General features: G+C 50.6%; 2 protein-coding genes across 2 annotated transcripts in view; both read right to left on the bottom strand.

Annotated features, from left to right (window-relative positions):
* Positions 1–2,308: 2,308 nt before the first annotated feature.
* On the bottom strand, positions 2,309–8,062 carry agtrap (angiotensin II receptor-associated protein). Its single transcript, XM_030375553.1, has 5 exons — positions 7,854–8,062; positions 7,383–7,417; positions 7,134–7,242; positions 6,076–6,283; positions 2,309–2,994 (listed from the first exon to the last, which is right to left on the bottom strand). The coding sequence occupies exons 1-5, from the start codon at positions 7,878–7,880 to the stop codon at positions 2,921–2,923; spliced, it is 453 nt and encodes a 150-aa protein (XP_030231413.1). The 5' UTR covers positions 7,881–8,062; the 3' UTR covers positions 2,309–2,920.
* A 1,430-nt stretch (positions 8,063–9,492) lies between these two features.
* The window catches only part of draxina (dorsal inhibitory axon guidance protein a), a 16,572-nt gene continuing 6,577 nt past the window's right edge, over positions 9,493–19,487 (bottom strand). Inside the window, exons 2-8 of the mRNA XM_030374665.1 lie at positions 16,640–17,246; positions 16,280–16,416; positions 16,043–16,198; positions 13,519–13,639; positions 12,213–12,305; positions 11,708–11,797; positions 9,493–11,294 (exon numbers count right to left, since the gene is read on the bottom strand). Coding sequence (XP_030230525.1) covers positions 11,182–11,294; positions 11,708–11,797; positions 12,213–12,305; positions 13,519–13,639; positions 16,043–16,198; positions 16,280–16,416; positions 16,640–17,225 — 1,296 coding nt within the window. The 5' untranslated portion in view covers positions 17,226–17,246 and the 3' untranslated portion in view covers positions 9,493–11,181. The remainder of the gene's footprint in view (positions 11,295–11,707; positions 11,798–12,212; positions 12,306–13,518; positions 13,640–16,042; positions 16,199–16,279; positions 16,417–16,639; positions 17,247–19,487) is intronic.

The following is a 19,487-nucleotide window of genomic DNA, read 5'->3' as shown; positions in this document are numbered from 1 at the left end:
TGAAAAATGGGATGTATAATAAAAACTGATTGGGATACATCTAGTGCCACACCTGGAGACTGTATACCTCATCTTTACTGCTCCTGTTTGGTACGTTGCTGTACCATGAAATGGTACAACAAGTGTATAAAGGGAGCTAGATGTAACAAATGTCAAATACTATATCATAAAATGACCGCGATATTTTATCAGCGGTGAATGAAACATTCGGATTAAATTGAACTGGCTTCTCCGACCACAACGCTAGCACCAGTATATTCACCTCAGAACCATCTGTACCGGGTCAGAACCTTGTTGTTTATAATTCAGTATTCTCAGAGCACACCAACACAGGGTGATGTAGCAATGGTAGCGAGCAAACAAACTGGAACAACTGGGATAGAACGAGATTCTACGGAGATAGTACTAGATACTATCCGGAGTTGCATTTGAAAGATGGAGACAGCTTAGAGCCCAGACGGATTTCAAGACAGATGCAACATCAGCTGGTTCAGAATTTGAAAAACAATAAATAAATTGCAAATGTATACATTTGCGTATTTACTCACAGTGTAGGGCTCGTCAGTGCTTGTCATTGTCAAAATATAATACTTGAGCTCGTCTCAAAATATAATATTGCGCTTGGCTCGTTTGCACTCGTTTGCAACTTCCTCCAATATTGTTGGACTGACAACGCTAGTTGTCAATGTAACACACGGTAACTTTAACATCGACACAAACCACATCAGCCTCTGATCCTGAGTTTCCTCAGGAAATCAGAACAGAAAGTTTCTCCAAGTACCAAACACAAAGCAACGGGAAGCAAACCAAAATAGCAACGATTGAAGCCAAACTTCCGCCTCTTCACGACCACATCAACAACAACAACAACAACAACAACAACTCAACACCACAACACAGTACCACAGCTGGGGAACGCGGACATGCTCTAGTTTCAGCATTGAGACATTTCAGTATTCATTATTTTACTAACTATTCACAAACAACAGCCATGGGCGGGGTGTGGTCCTGGGGGGTTACCTCGCCCCCCCCCACAGAGGGGGAAGTAGAAAAATACTCGGATGAAAACACCCACAATGCACCACTGTCGGCTAATGGACACTAAGAGCCAGTGGGCCAGGGGGGTCCCCCTGGGGGTGCTGGGGGGCTGTGGGGGGCCGTCCTAGGCCTGGTTGAAGGGGGGGGCGGGGTCAGCGGCCGGGGGCTGGTGGTCCAGGGAGTCGTAGGCGGTTCTGTCGCGCGTCACAGAGGGAAAACCTACACACACACACGCACACACACACACACACACACACACACACACACACACACACACACACACACACACACACACACACACACACACACACACACACACGCACGCACGCACGCACGCACGCACGCACGCACACACACACACACACACACACACACACAGGTTAATATCCATTTAAAAGCACAATCTTTGGAGTGGTGCCCAGGGTGAACTGGGAGCGGGTTGAGGGTGTTAGCGGTTTGGACGGCGCGTTCCCGGTTCCTCTGTGTGTTTCAGGTCCGTCTACCGCTACCCCATTTTGCTTGGTTAGTCGTTTGTTACCTTGACACAAGCATGTGCTGGATGTGGAAGGAATACTAACTTTGTTCAAATAGCCGGCTCGGAATACGATAAAGGGACAACAAAGCTTGAGCTGGTGTGATGCTGGTCTCTCTGGGTTTGATCTGTTACGGTTATGTAATCAAACTGGCGATGCGCTGATGTGCAGCACAGCGGCGGACATCGGGCACAATTAGTCTTCTAGAGCCTTCATGCATTCAGGTTAAGAAACACATCACCCATCAACCAACCATCTTTGATGATGTCATCACAACAACGCATCGTCATCAAGAGTGGTCGTTTTTCAAACGCGTGTTAAATAAAAGTGTCCGTGCATCTCCAAAGTAAAGCCGTCTTTACCTCCTGGTCTCCCGCAGTGTGCTGGTCCACCACTACTGCAGAACCCGCAGGAACCTGGACTATAAACACACAAACCCCGAACACGGGGCGCCGGCACCATGGCTCAGGCCACCATGATTTATGCCGGAGCGTTGGGAAGGCTGTAAACATCATGGACATCATTCATCCTGGAGCCCACGCTGCCCTCGGCCTCTGGGCCAAGAGAACCTCGTACATAGAATAATAAACCTCAGAGGATCCCTGGCCAGTCACGGCCAGAATGTGGAGAACTTAAAGCCTGTGAACTACAAAGGAATACATACTGCTGCTCGCGGCGCACAGCCCATACCCCGCCATGCTCCCTGCATCAAATCATGCTCTTATTTATAGCCCGCGTGTTATTGAGGAATGACACTTTTATTCAATTCACAGGCAAGGTCAGCTTCTGGATTTGTCAAACAACACAGCTCTTTAAATGATTGCTTTCACAATTTGTTCCAACACCAAAATATACAAAGATCTGCTAAGACGATTATTTAAAAGCTGTAATATTCTGGCAAAAACAACATGAAGGCATATTTAAAACGTAACTTATGTCTTTAAAGAGTGACATATACAGACAGATTGTCTGAATCCATGTCACACTATTTCTCCGTCTCTATCATTTGATCTCGCTCAGCATGTGTCCCGTCACGTTTTAAATCAACACAAAGTACGAAGACTGAGTCTTGAGGGAAGTAGGATTAATAATTTATAGAAATGAAAACATAGAGACACATGTTAATCAATACAAGCACACATCTGAGACAGCGAACATACAGCAGTGACGGCTGGGAAACACAAAAATGACACAAATGTACAAAATAAAAACGGTAGACGGGGAAGTGAAAGAGACACAGACAGATACCGAGGAAAGAAAGAGAAACAGATCAGAGCCGTCCACTACATGATCTCACTTCCTGTTTGGAGATGGTGGGGGGCTGGGGTGGGGGGAGGAAGGGGGAGAGGTCAGTACTGCCGGCCAAAATAGGTGGTGTCAGCGCTGTCTGTGGTACAACGGCTCTCCCCCGACGTCTCCAGGTCTGGGACAGGGATCAGGGAAGAGGAGAGGGGTACAGGAGGAGAGGAGAGAGGGGAGGAGAGGAGAGAGGGGGACAGGAGGAGAGGAGAGAGGGGAGGAGAGGAGAGAGGGACAGAGGGGGAGAGGAGAGAGGGGAGGAGAGGAGAAAGGGACAGAGGGGGAGAGGAGAGAGGGGAGGAGAGGAGAGAGGGGAGGAGAGGAGAGAGGGGGATGGAGGAGAGGAGAGAGGGGAGGAGAGGAGAGAGGGGAGGAGAGGAGAGAGGGGAGGAGAGGAGGAGAGGAGGAGGAGAGAGGAGAGAGGGGGACAGGAGGAGAGGAGAGAGGGGGACGGAGGAGAGGAGAGAGGGGAGGAGAGGAGAGAGAGGGACAGAGGAGGAGAGGAGAGAGGGGGAGAGGAGAGAGGGGGACGGAGGAGAGGAGAGAGGGGAGAGGAGAGAGGGGGACAGGAGGAGAGGAGAGAATAGAGGAGAGGAGAGACGGGGAGAGAGGAGAGAGGAGAAGACAGCAGAGAGAACAGACGAGGGAAGATGACAGAAGAGAGGTGAACAAGGGATGAACAGGAGAGGAACGGAGGATATGAGTGAAGTGAAGAAGGAGAAGAGAAGGGGGGGAGGGGGACAGAGCGACATGAGACAAGATGATTGGACACATAAACAACAGGGCGGACAGCTCTGGGACGCGGAGAGCGCCTGCTCTGCATGCCACCCCAGCCCCGGCCCCACAGCGCCACAGTAAAGCCGAGAGGGGATCTGAACATGTTGATGAAACAAACAGACGCGAGCCTCAGGTGAGCTGCTCTGTCCACGAGAGGACCAAGGGGCCAGCGGCGGCAGAGATCACGACGCCAAGTCGCTCAGCGCTTCGAATACAAACCAGCGGGCCGAGGATCTGATGCATGGCGGTCGAAGGACAGTCTCTGCGTTCAGACCGGTTATTCAGATACCCGTAACTAGGCTACTACTAATCAAGGCCCAGCGTGCGGTGTACAGATGAACAAACTAAATCACACCCAGGAAACCTAATGGCCTTGTTGTCTCCGTTGGGGACCCAGTGGGGCTTCAGCTCAGCAATCAGACTGCAATTAAAAAGACTAACGCGCGCTGAAGCTAAGGAAGAATAAAAGTCAGTCGGATGGATGGATGGCCACGCCCCGGCCACAAGAGAGCGGCATTCAGTTAAACAAATGCATAAATAACCGGAGGGACGGTCGATATACCATCGTCATCATACGGAGACGGTAATGACGTACACAGAGGTGACGGTCGATCAAACCTCTGACGGAAACGGCTCTGGACTGATTGACAAATAGCTTCCCACCATCACCCCCCCACACAGAGTGATGGATGGACAGCAGAACGGACGTCCTGCAGCACCCATGGGGGGCAGGTTAATGGTGTACCAGGTGTACATTAGACGTTATCAGGTGATTCATTATCACAGCCAATACCTCATCACCGCACACAGTGCTCAACTATAAACTGAACCATCTGCTGCAGGCGATATGTTCTCTCCTCACAATTACACATCAGCCAGAAAGGAGATATGTCCTATTATCATACGGGTCTTTTCAACGTTCCGTTCACTTGCATGGGCACTTCACAACTTCCGGCGGTCAATTATTTTTTGATAATTCATTGGCAAAGGATGAATAATGACCGCTGTCAAGGTAAACAAAAGGACTTTTGGCCTTTGGCATCACGCCGCACGTAGTCCGGTAACTTGTCAATGTAATAAGCGGGATATGTATCAACCCAAGCGCTGTCGGTTGCTAAGCGACGACGTCAACGTCTTGGGGGGACTATTTCTCTGCTGATCAACACTATGAATGCTGGTAACAAATACATTGTAAATAAATTGTTTCGTTTTGGGAAGTAGCCGTGTAATAAGCGGGATAATGTATAGAACTTCGCCGGTCATTATCGAAAAATAAGCCCCTTCATGGCGAACAAGACACCTCCGCTGCGCGTCGGTGTCGTGTTCGCCCTGTCGGGGATTATTTTCTCGATAATGACCGGCGTTCTATACATTATCCCTCACCTAACCCACGGTTCATTAACCGTAATTTGTAATGACGCATAACTTAAGTCAAAGCACCGCCGCCATGTTCCAGTGATCCGGCGCCGTTAGCGCGGTGCCAGAACACTCTTCAGCGCAGCACGTCCTGCTGCTCCTTTAATCCGTCCAGATGAGAAGCACATGACCGCGTCACGCCGCTCGCTCCGCACGCACATCTGCATCAGCGGGGCTCGGCCGGCGCCTAACGAGACTCACTGGAACTCAATTAGCTCACGGCCGCGTGCCCCCCCCCCCCCCCCCCCCCCCCCCCCCCGAACATTAGAGAACACGACCCCCGCTGGGCTTCAGAGGGGCGGAGCTCACGGCCCTCCTCCTCATGCCCCTCCACCCCCCCCCCCCCGCTGGGCTCCAGAGGGGCGGAGCTCACGGCCCTCCTCCTCATGCCCCCCAACCCCCCCGCTGAGGGCGACCTGGACGGGACGGGGGCGCATGCATCAGGCCCCGGCTCCAGCTCGCTGCTGTGTGCTGATTGGTCACTACGAACACCGGAGTGCTGCAGCCCTGAGGTCTGTGTGGACATAGGAGGTTTTCTCCTGGATGTAGCATCGCTGCTAAAAGGGGATTGATGCTATTAGAGCAGATGGTTATACTCAGGTGTGTATATTTGTGGAGTGTGTGTGTGTGTAGATGATGGCCGCCTCAACCAGCCATCATCCACACACACTCAAGATCTCCCTGAGCGTGCGGAGGGTTTAACCTGTTGATCGCTCAACGTACAACAGGTGTGTAACCCCAGCCCGCCCCAGAGTGCAGTCAGACTGACTCAGGCCAGGTGAGGCTGCTCACACACACACACACACACACACACACACACACACACACACACACACACACACACACACACACACACACACACACACACACACACACACACACACACACACACACACACACACCATCCGATATATTAAATTCCATAAATGTAATGGAGACACCGAGCCATTTCCCGTACTAATAACCACGATGGAGGTCATGTATAAAGGCCCCTCCTCCCTCTGCTACTCACCGAAGTGGAGGTTGTAGTCTCCGCCGCGCTCGCGGTACATCTGGTACACGAAGAAGCAGGAGACGGGCTTCAGGAGCAGGCTGAGGATGGCCATGCTGGCGCTGAAGCGGAAGGCGTCGCTGCTGTTGGTCAGGGACTCCATCAGCGGGTAGTACACCCCGAAGTGGACGATGTCCGTCAGGATGGTCAGGCTGAGGCCGATGAGCAGCTACAGGGACAGGGAACGGGACAGGGTCAGGGACAGGGACAGGGTCAGGGTCAGGGACAGGGTCAGGGACAGGGACAGGGACAGGGTCAGGGACAGGGACAGGGACAGGGTCAGGGACAGGGACAGGGACAGGGACAGGGTCAGGGTCAGGGACAGGGTCAGGGACAGGGACAGGGACGGGGACAGGGACGGGGTCAGGGACGGGGACGGGGACAGGGACAGGGACAGGGTCAGGGACAGGGACAGGGTCAGGGACAGGGACGGGGACGGGGTCAGGGACGGGGTCAGGGACAGGGACAGGGACAGGGTCAGGGACAGGGTCAGGGACAGGGACGGGGACGGGGTCAGGGACGGGCAGGGACAGGGTCAGGGACAGGGTCAGGGACGGGGTCAGGGATGGACAGGGACAGGGACAGGGTCAGGGTCAGGGACAGGGGCGGGGACAGGGGCGGGGACAGGGGCGGGGGGGCACAATAAAGAAAGACTTATGTTTGGGGGTTTTGTTTTGAAAACTACCCATCACTCTGAGAATACAGACAGAAAGAAGAAGTAAAGATACAAAGAATAACAATTGTGAGCTTTCCCTCTTGACTTTGAAGAACATGATAGTATTTGGTCGATGTGTAGTAACTACTTCTACTTCATCTTTGCATGACTCATCAATTGCACAGACACACACTCTTCAATTGTGTAAGCGGCTAACGAGAGACCTTTGGTGGAAGTGAAAAAATTAATGTCACGTAGGCCTACTGACGATTAAACACAGGAGATCGGGTTAGCCACTAAACCCCAGTACCGTCATCACACGAGGCTCACAGCTCAGGGCTGAGGGGGGGGACAGCAGACTCACCATCAGCACCGCGTCCACAGAGTCCCGTTGGCCCACCGCCCAGAGGCCCACGGCCAGCACACTGAAGTTCCCCCAGGCGAAGGAGTCGGGCAGCCCGTTCATACAGCCCCTAGCAGAGGGAACAACCGGGTCACCGTACCGTCCGCTCGGGCACATCCCACCGGGAGGAGCCCACGTTAGGGTCCCGTCCAGCGAGAGGAAAATGAGGAGAAAAAAGCTTTTGGCATTCGCCTGCTTATACTCACTCACCATAACGTCAGCAGCCAGTGGACCAGTATTATGGCCTGTATTTGGAAAAACACAATAAGGTCTAATCAAAAGAACATTTACAACAAGTCAGGCTAATTGGACATAAAGTTCACCATTTACTGACCAGTGTGTGGCCATTCTTGCTGGTTCTAATATATTATTATGTTACTGTCAAGGGTTAACGGACAATATAGGCTAATTATAGCCAATATGCCCATCTATCCAATTCATTATTATTATTTTTTAACATTTTAAACATTGTTTGACTAAATGGACATTTGCGATTGTGATCTTATGGAAACTACCCCCAGATCAGCCAACTCATCAATTTAAAAAGTTGAAGTAGAATTGATCTAGCTGCAGTAATCTAGCGGTTGCAGACAACAGACCAATAACAAGGGTAAACATGAGTAGTCTGGTAATGATCGGGAACACCTTGCTGCACAGCCGGACGCAAACAAACACACTTACCTTAAGATTGATCGCGGGAATTTCCATTATATGAATAAAGATACCAAATCGACCTCGATCACCACTAAAAGGTTTTCCTTTTTAAGGGTTTATGAACAAATCTGCAATGCAAACCCGACTCCCAATTCTTTGAAACTTCAAGGCTTTCGGATGAGCCTGGCAAACCAAACCATGTGACACAAGCCTGACTGCTTCCACGTGACGATCACACGCCCCCGGCCCTCCACCACCTCCACCAACTCCGTCTTCCGTAGATCTCCACCCCCCACCACACCTCCACCCCCACCTCCGTGTTCAGCGGATCTCCAGCCCCCACCTCCACCACCACATCGGTGTTCTGTACAACGGATCTCCATCGCTCTTCGTTTTATCGACTTCTCATCTTTTCAATGACTTTTGTGGTTCGTTTTTTAAAAGTTGTCATCGAAAAGGAATAGAAACCAATCCATGTTGGTGTTTAATTTGCGACACAAAATAATGTGGGTATGTTTTTGCCAAAGCCATTAGGTCGGAGATATTATGCTCCCTTACAGTATAATATATACAATAGGTGTCTATTTTATGTACTCCCTCTAGAGTGGGGTTTAGCATACACCTCTTATCTGCTCCCTCTCATGTATCTCCAGAGATAGCCTGTTAATATGCTCCTCGTATTACTGATATAACAGCCCCCTTTTCCATTCCACCGTAACCTTGAAGGCCCGGTCTCCCATGTGACTGGGCACAACGTGTACCATTTCCTCCTGATTAAAGTGGAAATACTACTTTTTGACAGTGGTACTGAGATTTGGTTTGGCGGGGACAGATGTCTCTTCATTTGAGATGTGGCGATCCAGAGAGACGGGGGAAAGGCAAAGCTTTGGGGATTGTTTGCTTGCACAGGACATGAGGCCCTTAAAGCCTCCAATGTGTCGAACCTGCCAAACCTCTCCGATATTGACAGACTTCTTCTCGATAATTGGTCATTTAAGTTATTCTTATAGACTCTTGTTTTATATATTTTTAATATGTAGACCTATGACATTATGTGGACTCTTTTTATTTAAAGCATCTCGAGAGCACCATTAAACAGGGGATAAACAGTAGTTGTGCTTTGCTTTAGGCTACAGGACACTACATTGATGTTACCGGATTATAACTTAAAGGAGTGGTTTTAAAACGCTGAGGAAGGTCCCTGAACCCAACACAGAGATAGTCGGCCGATATATCAGCCAGGTCTTTTAATACTTATTCCATCAGTTCCCCATTCATCTCTCCCTCCTATTGTTCTCGTCCCCTGAGCCCACGCACACATGTCCAAAACTCTGCCGGAGACGGGCTCCTTGGCGCGGGGAGCGCCGGTCGCTCCTCCCGCTGGTCTCCAGGAGGTGTTTCCTGGCTCTGTCGGAGAGAGACGTGACAACTATTCTGGGTGTAATCTATCACTCGGCTGGCTGCTGGCCCAGGATTCACAGGAGAACAAGATAGTGGAGCGTCTCTCACTCTCGCTCTCCGAGGTAAATATTCACAATATATACATCACTATTACCGCTACTGCGGTTCTCCCCTGGCTGTGAATCTTGAAGACGGAGGACGCAGGCCGGCAAGAAAAATGGCAACGTTGCGTTTCTCTTCTTGATCAAATATTGATGGCGATAGCTTAGGGTTAGATGTTTATTGCCAACAAATGCATTATGCGTTACTGACGGCAACACTTAGTGTCTTGGATGAAAAACCTTTCTACAGGATGGTTGGGTTAGCCAGATAATTCTAGTTTGTGAAGGCGTGCTGACACCAAATGCAAAAGATGAATTCATAGTTGGAAATATGTAAATATGTAAAAAATTGACCTGTCACGCATGGTGAAGTAAAGAGTGGAGAATAGGTTTATCCTATTTCAGTTTTAATCATGGGTAAAAAGTTTGAACTGAAAACATGAGGAGTCCCCAGTATAAACAAAGTATATATTAGGAGATATAAAATAAAGTCAAGCAAAAAACAAACAAACAGGCAAACTTTTGCATTCTAACGTAAAGTAAGTACATTCAATAAACAAGAAACATTACCTTATAAATTGAGTGATTAAAGCCATTCATATGTACAGTAGGCTTACAGAACACAGTAGTGCCACCAGATGAGTCAGGTTTCGAAGAAAGATAACAGTAGGCCTTATTCACTAAGCGTTCCCATTCAGTTCCCCACCCAACAAGTGCCTGAACCAAGAGGACTAATGGTCTGTCCGGACGTGTGGAGTAACTGTAATAACCAGCATAATATCCGAGCGATAAAAATAGTTCACTTCCCTCTCTGAGTTTTATTATTATTCTATATCTGAGCATTGGGAACTTTGGGACAGAACTGATATCTCTGACCCGGGGAAGACCTGATCGGACCAAATAAAAGATTCCCGAGGTCGCAAGCCTAGTTTTTTTTTTAGATTTATCGTGTTTTTTTTATTTTGTTTATTGTTAATTTGATAGATTGCTCATATTATTAACAAACATGGAAAATCATCAAAGCCCAAAGACACCCCCCCCCCCCCCCCCCCCCTTCACCCAAGGAATTTATTTTTTTACACATTTAACACATCTTCAATGTCACATCCCTACTTCCGAACTGTCCCATCTGCGTGATTGGGATCGCTATCAAGTCGGAGCAACGGGAATTATTCCAGACATGTCCTCGATATCTTCCATACGGAGTGAATGCAGCATAAGGCCCGTGTAAGCTGTTCCGGAACCATGATAAAGTACTGAATGGATTCTCCTCCTTTCTGTGGGTGGGCTGAATAAAACAGGGATTCACCTCTGGGGCTGCATCAAGTTCTTATCGACCGGTCACAATACCGAAATCGATTGACCTTTTCCCCGACTTCGACAGCGGTCGTTATCCTCATACAAAGTCGCATGGGACGAAATATTATGGATTTTTTCACGAGATAACACAAAAACATGGGATACTGCTGCCGACTGCTACACTCTGGCCTATGTACAACGTGGCTGATATCGGCCTATCAGTGCATCCCTACTTGGCACAATGTAAACGGCACAAGGGAAGTAGAAAAAGGTGTTGGATAGGGGCTGAACTCCGAACTCTTAAAACAAAAGACCACTGTGGTAGGACCACTTCGTTTTGACAAAGAGGAGATTGGATGAAACTGCTGAAAATCTGAAATGACCAGAACCAAATACATGTTTTTAAATGATCTATTATCAATGGAATACAGGCTTAAAGTACACCTTAAAGCTGCCATCTTTAAGGTGCTGTGCCACTGGAGATGTCTGCTGATGTCTCTCTGGGTGGGGTTCCCCATACTCCCCCCCCCTCCCCTTGGTGTTCCTCCAGCTCCTCAGATCGTGATGAAGGCTCCTTGCTCGCTATTGGCCGACTCGGGGACCACGCAGCGACCTTTCCGACGAGTGACGCGGCGTTTGCGATGAAATTTGGCGTAGCAACGGAATCCTGGGAGAAAATGAAAAGCAGATGTTACCAGCTCGCCCGACGTGCGTGTTCTGCTCGTGACAGCAGATCCTCGGGGGCGCAGTTGACCATTAAAAACGACCGCTCGTCAACACAACTCTGGAGTAATGCCGACTAAAATAAAAAAATGCCTTGGAAGCGGCAAAATCCCGAGAGGCAGCGGGCCGTGGCGGTCTCACCTTGCGGGGGGCAATTACCAAGAAGAGCTGCCCTGGCACATTATGCTCTTGTTATATTAATATATATATATAGAAAATACATCAACGCCACTGGGTTTATGGAAATATTATGAACTGTACATGAAGGGGACTTCATTGAGTTATGTCTACATTAATAAATGTATGTGTGTATGATAACATGTTTTTTACATGGGACTTGATGACTTGTCGACTCACCTTCCTCACACATGCAGTCGTCGTAACACTTGTTGTTCAGCCCTCTGTTGTGGGGGGTGCACTCGTGCTGCCGCAGGTCACAGCATGAGCCTGGGCCGGTCAGAGGACACATTGGGGTCATCCTAAGCTGCAGTATTCAGTTGACCTGCTCCACCTCTCACCTTGAAGTGTCTCGTTAAGTATAAACAGATTCTAAACATATTGAATGTGTATCAACATCCATCATAGGTTTCAATATTTCAGTTTTCAGTTGATTGTTAAGTTAAGTGTAGACAGGATAGGACCCTGGTGGTCTCCCACTGAGCAGGCCGACAGTCCTTCAGTGTATCAGAACAGAACCCTAGAGGTTCCTGAGGGCGTCTCCCACTGAGCAGGCCGACAGTCCATCAGTGTATCAGAACAGAACCCTAGAGGTTCCTGAGGGCGTCTCCCACTGAGCAGGCCGACAGTCCATCAGTGTATCAGAACAGAACCCTAGAGGTTCCTGAGGGCGTCTCCCACTGACCTGGCAGACAGTCCAGGTGGTGGTCACATGGCTCAGGGCCGTCCGAGTCCGCCGTCACGTTCCCGCTGCTCAGGTTCTTACTCCGCCTCTTTTCTGACAAGAACCAAAGACACAACGATGAAGGTAAAGGTCCACCACACAGCCACAGTCTACACACGAGGGTGAAGGTAAAGGACCACCACACAGCCACAGTCTACACACAAGGGTGAAGGTAGAGGACCACCACACATCACAGTCTACACACGAGGGTGAAGGTCCACCACACAGCCACAGTCTACACACAAGGGTGAAGGTAGAGGACCACCACACAGCCACAGTCTACACACGAGGGTGAAGGTCCACCACACATCACAGTCTACACACAAGGGTGAAGGTCCACCACACATCACAGTCTACACACGAGGGTGAAGGTAAAGGTCCACCACACAGCCACAGTCTACACACGAGGGTGAAGGTCCACCACACATCACAGTCTACACACGAGGGTGAAGGTAGAGGACCACCACACATCACAGTCTACACACGAGGGTGAAGGTAGAGGACCACCACACATCACAGTCTACACACGAGGGTGAAGGTCCACCACACATCACAGTCTACACACAAGGGTGAAGGTAGAGGACCACCACACATCACAGTCTACACACGAGGGTGAAGGTAGAGGACCACCACACAGCCACAGTCTACAGTTTGTTTATTGAGGTATCGTTTTCCGGTTCGGAGAGGGGTCGAGGTAGCAGATGATTGACAGGAGAGAAGGTCAGACAACGGTCCCCGGGGCGAGATTCTTTCACGGTATCCGTAGCAACATGATTAAGGTCTGCTAGCTTCAGGAGCATCGCATCAGCTGATCTGCCCTGACCCCGTGAACCTAGAGGTCATCAGACTGAAGGGTATGGGGTCTAGAGTATAGAGATGGTGCTCTGTATCAGGGATGGGCCCATCACATTTAAAGGTCTGGGAATTAAATGCAAAGGTTAATATAGCCTATTAACAAAGCAATATATTATCATGTGACATGAATTCATACAAGCAATTTTTTTAGTTTTCCTAATGTGACTATCAAACACCGGCTGAAAACTATTCTTAAAATATCATGCTGGTTATATTAGATATAGATTTTAAAATTGACCCTCCACTACTTTTGATTTATCGCAAAATATAATAGACTCTAATTGGTATTTTAGTATAATCGGATGCTGGCCATGCTGTTGCTGTTGACATCTCATGATTAAATGTTAATCAAATGAGAGTTTGACCCTGTGATTCTCCGCTCAGCCTGGGATCTCCGGGGAGGTGGGGGTACCTTTCTTCCTGGAGGGCGGCCATGAGTCCACTGGCTTCATGTCCTCGTAGTCCGTCCAGTCGAACAGCGCCATGTCTAGGGTGGGCATCACCTCGCCCTGTCCCTTCACCGGAGCTGCTTTCTGAGGAGGAACAAAAGCTCAATAAATATACCGTATATACACCGCTGTCTGCAGACCACTGTTCCTCCAACCGTAGAATGGAAGTGTGGTTTAGCTCCGATTAAATATTCAGACTCTCTTTTGCAAAAGAAGTCTGAAAACTGCATCTCCAGCGATTCGGTGTGGTTTGCTTTAATGTCTGCCTGCTATCTACCTTGATGGAAACTATTTCATTGTTGTAAAAATGTACTGACCTCACTGAAATATTAACTTAAAGCTGCTGTTAAAAAATAATGTAGCAGGCAGAGAAAAATACTGTTATATCCACAAGCAAGGATGTTCATAAGTCTACAGATTTAATGTTTATGTTCTACCAAAGACATTTATAGCAATATCAATGCTCAGTTTGGCGAACCAATCAATGTAATCGATGTACCTAGTTAGGTAGTGAACCACTCAGCCATAACCTTCAGCAATTAACTCCATCCAAGAAAGCCACCCACAACCTTCCACATCCTCAAACAAAGTAAACAAAATCACAACCCCGCAAAACATAAATCATTCGGGGAAACCCCCACAATGGCCCCCCGCGGGAAAACCCGAGAAAGATCGGACAAATTATCCATCAAAAACACGCGAGCGAAGCTGAGCTGCTCATGAACATCGACCGTGCTCATTCGCTCGCCCCTCAGAAGGTTGGAGAACATCCGTTACATTAATGAGCCGAGCTCATTTAGCGCCGACGAAGGGATCGAACGTTAATTAAGAACCCGTGCGGCGTCACCGGTGTCGGCGTTCCCCGCTCCCCCGGAGATTTGTTTTTCCAATCAGGCGGTCAATATCTGACGACGCTCGGAGGACACACACACACACACACACACACACACACACACACACACACACACACACACACACACACACACACACACACACACACACACACACACACACACACACACACACACACACACACACACACACACGGTCGAACAGGGCGAACATAACACCACGCTAGTCTACACATCAGAGGACACAACAAACAGACCAAGCAAAATACACCAAGTCCCCACTTTGTAGCAATATCTAATGGAGTACATCCACGCCATAGGCACACATTAACAAGAGCAACTGTGATACAGTGCAGTGGTTGTGATAACTGATCCAGAGCTCAGAACACAATACGAGCATATCACACAGACCTTAATGCACTGAAGTCCTCACTATGTCCCCCACAGATCGCCTGACTTAATGGTCAGTATCCCTTTCAAGTACCATTGTGTTTGTTCTTACTAATTTCCATTTGAACTCATATCCTCCAGTTCATGGACCTGGAGCACCCAGTCCCCAGTGAGTGAAGCGTTCCCACGCAGGACCTGCTCCCCTGGCTGCCCCTCCCTCCTCCACCCCTCACCTCCCCTTTAGACCCAGGCCCCATTAATACAGGCCCGGCCTCTCCAGGGAGACCGGTCCTGAGTCCTTAATGAGGGAGAACAAATAATGTGCTTGAGTTTCTCTACAAACACACCAACCTTTACTTAACCACTGATAGCTTCTGGTTCAGTGGCGATATAGATCTTGCACAGTAGTTTTTTCTTCCAAACAGGAGAAGGGGTCTTGATTTAGTGAGGTCTGTGCTGGAGCAGGGAAGCCCGCAGCCAGCCGAGATGAGAGGAGGCTGAGACAGGGTGTCAGCTCAACAGGAGGAGGGGGAACACTGGGCTCTGCTGTATAGCTGGCTCTCTACTGACTGACTGCTCTTTGGATTCAGTTAAAGTCTAAAGGAAGGAATGTCTAAAGGACATCCTTACTGTACCGACAGCGATACAGTGCTGTTTCTCCTTCTTCTGACTAAAGTACTTATTGTAAGCCGCTTTGAATAAAAGCTTCTGCCATTTAATGCCCTAATGGTAAATGTAAATGTAACAACACAACAGCAGTTAACATTGAGAAATGCATTCTTCATGGATGGTTTTCATGCATTTTGTATTCGGTATTTTCCGTGCTACTTTGTGTGGTATTTCCCCCTCTCCGGTGTGCATGTCTCGGTAAAATCCTTCAGCCTTGATATTGTTTTCTATGTTATTGATTTAGATGAACCTCACTGTCTATGGTGACTGCTCATAGCCAACACACACACACACACACACACACACACACACACACACACACACACACACACACACACACACACACACACACACACACACACACACACACACACACACACACTCACACCACGAGTCCAGCGCCTGTGACAGTAGGGCAGTAGAACATATTGGCCGTGCAGAATGTCGGGTTAACTGTATGTGTTGAGCGGAGTTCTGTGGTCTGGAGAGCCAGGCTTTAGACCGCCCCCGGCCGCGGTATCCATCGCATGCTGCAACCCAAACCCCCTCGTTAGTGTGGGGGGGGGGGGGGGGGTACCTGGGGCTTGGTGGAGGCAGGGGGGAGCGTTGGCGGATGCTCGTTCATCACCGTGGTAACCATGGAGGAGCCGGAGCCGTAGAAGGCGGTGACGGAGGAGGGGGGCTGGGCGGGGGGGAAGTCGCTGAGGAAGGAGGAGTGGGAGGAGGGGGAGGAGGAGTGGGAGGAGGAGTGGGAGGAGGGGGAGGAGTGGGAGGAGTGGGAGGAGTGGGAGGAGGGGGAGGAGGAGTGGGAGGAGGGGGAGGAGGAGTGGGAGGAGGGGGAGGAGTGGGAGGAGGGGGAGGAGTGGGAGGAGTGGGAGGAGGAGGCGGCGGCCTTGTGCTGAAGACCCCTCCCCTTCAGGATGGACCCCAGCGCAGGCTCCGGTAGAAGCCCTGAACAAAGACACGGGGGGGGGGGGGGGGGGGGGGGGTTAGCGCTGTGAGGCCTCATCTGGAATGTAAACGTTAAACCAACAGGAGGAGGAGTGAGGCGAGGAGTGAGGCGAGGAGTGAGGCGAGGAGTGAGGCGAGGGGTGAGGCGAGGAGTGAGGCGAGGAGTGAGGCGAGGAGTGAGGCGAGGAGTGAGGCGAGGAGTGAGCCGACGGTGACCACTCACCTTTCCCTCCTCCCAGCTTCTCCCGCCGGCCGCCCGGCCTCCTGGGCTCCAACAGCTGCCCGTGGCCGTTACGGTTCCCCTTCCCGTTCCCCTTCCCGTTCCCCTTCCCGTTCCCCTTCCCGTTCCCATTCCCGTTCATATTCCCATTCCCGTTCCCGTCACCTTTCCCGTTCCGGTTTCCTTTCCCGTGGGCGTGGGCGTGGCCCCTCCCCTTGCGGGGGCCCAGGGGGTGGTTCTCCCGGCCGTGGGCCGGTCTCCTCCCGCCCGTGCGCGGCCGGCCCCGCCCCCTCCCCGGCCCCGCCTCCAGCCTGACGGGGGCCAATCCCTCCAGCCCGGGCCCGTCGTCCTCGGGCCGGCCCAGTGGGTGGGGGGGCCGGTGGGGCAGCAGCCCGGAGCGGGGCCCCTGGCCTCTGCGGGCCCCCCCGCGCCCCCGCCCCTGGAGCCCCTGCTCCGGGTACTGGAGGGCATTGCCGCCCCCCCCCGTCGAGGCCGGCCTCCGCTTGGTGGGGGCCCCGGGCTCGGCGCCGCGGGAGAGTGCCACGGCGGCCAGCAGGAGCGCCAGGAGCAGACTCCAGGAGAGAGCCATGGTCTGGGAACACAGCGCCACCTGCAGGACGGAGGACAGAGGGCGGTTAGACTGGGAGAGAGCCATGGTCTGGGAACACAGCGCCACCTGCAGGACGGAGGACAGAGGGCGGTTAGACTGGGAGAGAGCCATGGTCTGGGAACACAGCGCCACCTGCAGGACGGAGGACAGAGGGCGGTTAGACTGGGAGAGAGCTATGGTCTGGGAACACAGCGCCACCTGCAGGACGGAGGACAGAGGGCGGTTAGACTGGGAGAGAGCCATGGTCTGGGAACACAGCGCCACCTGCAGGACGGAGGACAGAGGGCGGTTAGACTGGGAGAGAGCCATGGTCTGGGAGCACAGCGCCACCTGCAGGACGGAGGAACACAGGGCGGTCGGTTGGACTGGTTTAGTGGGCGGGGCTGGGCGGACCACGCGGTCCTGGTGGCGGTGACGGTAGAAACACACTTTAAAGGATAGTTGAAAATCTACTGGGATTTAAAATACTATGGGCTGCTTTGCAAAATAAGTAGGTTAATGTGGACATTTTGAATGATCTGGTGGATACTATAAAGTTTAGTCTGCCGTCACTGTGGCATTTCTTGAATGATTTATTTACTTCAAGTTGTGAGAAGAAGCTCTGCACTCAAGTAATTATTTAACAGGGGGCTGCGTTCCAATTCTTCAATCGACAGTTCGATTTGGGACCGAGCCACCGAGGCTTCAGTCTCACAAAATGTATTTGAGTGCATTATCGTCCACATTAGCATTTTGCCATACATACCCTTTCTCTGGATAAAAAGCATTTAATGCTAAATGAATGCTAAAGAAAAAGTCCTCTCTCTCATGTATTTTAGTTTGAACTGAGCTGCACCACACAGCCATTCTTCACCCAACATGGTTCAGTTCAGCTCAGTGTTGTTTATAAATCCTTCACAGGCCAATGCAACTGTGAGAAATGTCTAAAAGTGCACACTCACAATTAAATCAACGAACCATCAGTCAAACACGAAGGGCGTTTAAATGTAAAAACATGTCAAAACTAAAGAGAAGTGCACTGAAATGTAAAAACATAAAAAGGGATCTCTTAAAGTAACCTTTGTGTTTCACTGAATCACCGTGGGCACCATCCCCTATTCCACTTCAAACTATACTTTTGACATTCACATCAACAGAATCCACCCCTCCTGTAATTTCAGTCACAACAGTGCAGGGAAGACGGAGGAACGACCATTTCTATGGTCTCTTCATTCCTGAAGAGTGTGCGTTTATTCCTCCACATTTAGTGTTGAGTCTCACGGTCCCCGGAGCGGAGTGCGTCAGTCCCCGTGCCGATCACGTTCACTGCGCTCAGAGAACTGCCTTTACACGTCAGAGATTAAAGGGTGCAGCACACTCCTCCTCACGTCTCCTACTCCCTAAGGCTGGTGTGAGGATGACAGCCCCTCCTCAACGAGATGCGGGGCCTTTTGTCTCCCGGTTTGATGGGCAGGGACATCCCCATCGCCATAGAAACGAGGCACTTAAGGGCCTGGTGGCATGACGCCTTTTGTGTTCGAAGAAGACAGACGGTGGAGCGAGGCTCACGGAAAATCAATCGGGGAAGACGGAGTGAGGGGGGGGCATTACCCCAATCATCTCACAGAGCATGTATGTATAAGAGAGGGAGAGGGAGAGAGAGAGAGAGAGAGAGGGAGGGAGAGAGAGAGAGAGAGAGAGAGAGAGAGAGAGAGAGAGAGAGAGAGAGAGAGAGAGAGAGAGAGAGAGAGAGAGAGAGAGAGAGAAAGAAGAGAGAGAGAGAGAGAGAGGGAGGGAGGGAGAGAGAGAGAGAGAGAGAGAGAGAGAGAGAGAGAGAGAGAGAGAGAGGAGAGAGAGAGAGAGAGAGAGAGAGAGAGGGGGAGAGAGAGAGAGGGGGAGAGAGAGAGAGGGAGACAGAGAGAGAGAGAGAGAGAGAGAGAGAGAGAGAGAGAGAGAGCGAGAGAGAGAGAGAGAGAGAGGGAGAGAAGAGAGAGAGAGAGAGAGAGAGAGAGAGAGAGAGAGAGAGAGAGAGAGGGAGAGAGAGAGAGAGAGTTCTATATTCCTTCACATGCTTCAGTGTCTTTCTCTCCGTCTCTTCCGTTGTGGGCTCTGGGCGTCCTGCTCAAAGGCGCCCCGGGGTAGAATGTTCACATCGAGCGTCGGACCCTCAACCCCTCAGCTGCGACTGAAACACACACACCTTCAATCACCATGACACCATACTGCCCCGAACACACACACACACACACACACAGACACACA

The sequence above is a fragment of the Gadus morhua genome, chromosome 13, assembly GCF_902167405.1.
Source record: "Gadus morhua chromosome 13, gadMor3.0, whole genome shotgun sequence".
NCBI lineage: Eukaryota > Metazoa > Chordata > Actinopteri > Gadiformes > Gadidae > Gadus > Gadus morhua.
Note: the sequence above shows the minus strand (reverse complement) of the source record. Positions and strands in the feature narration are given on the sequence as shown.

Excerpts from the sequence above, each read along its gene's own strand:
- agtrap (XM_030375553.1), bottom strand. The coding sequence starts at position 7,880 with ATGGAAATTCCCGCGATCAATCTTAAG. Across the intron at positions 6,284-7,133 it reads CTGTGGACGCGGTGCTGATG|CTGCTCATCGGCCTCAGCCT; the intron begins GTGAGTCTGCTG and ends CTGTCCCTGTAG. Across the intron at positions 2,995-6,075 it reads AGACTACAACCTCCACTTCG|ACCTGGAGACGTCGGGGGAG; the intron begins GTGAGTAGCAGA and ends TCCCTGTCCCAG.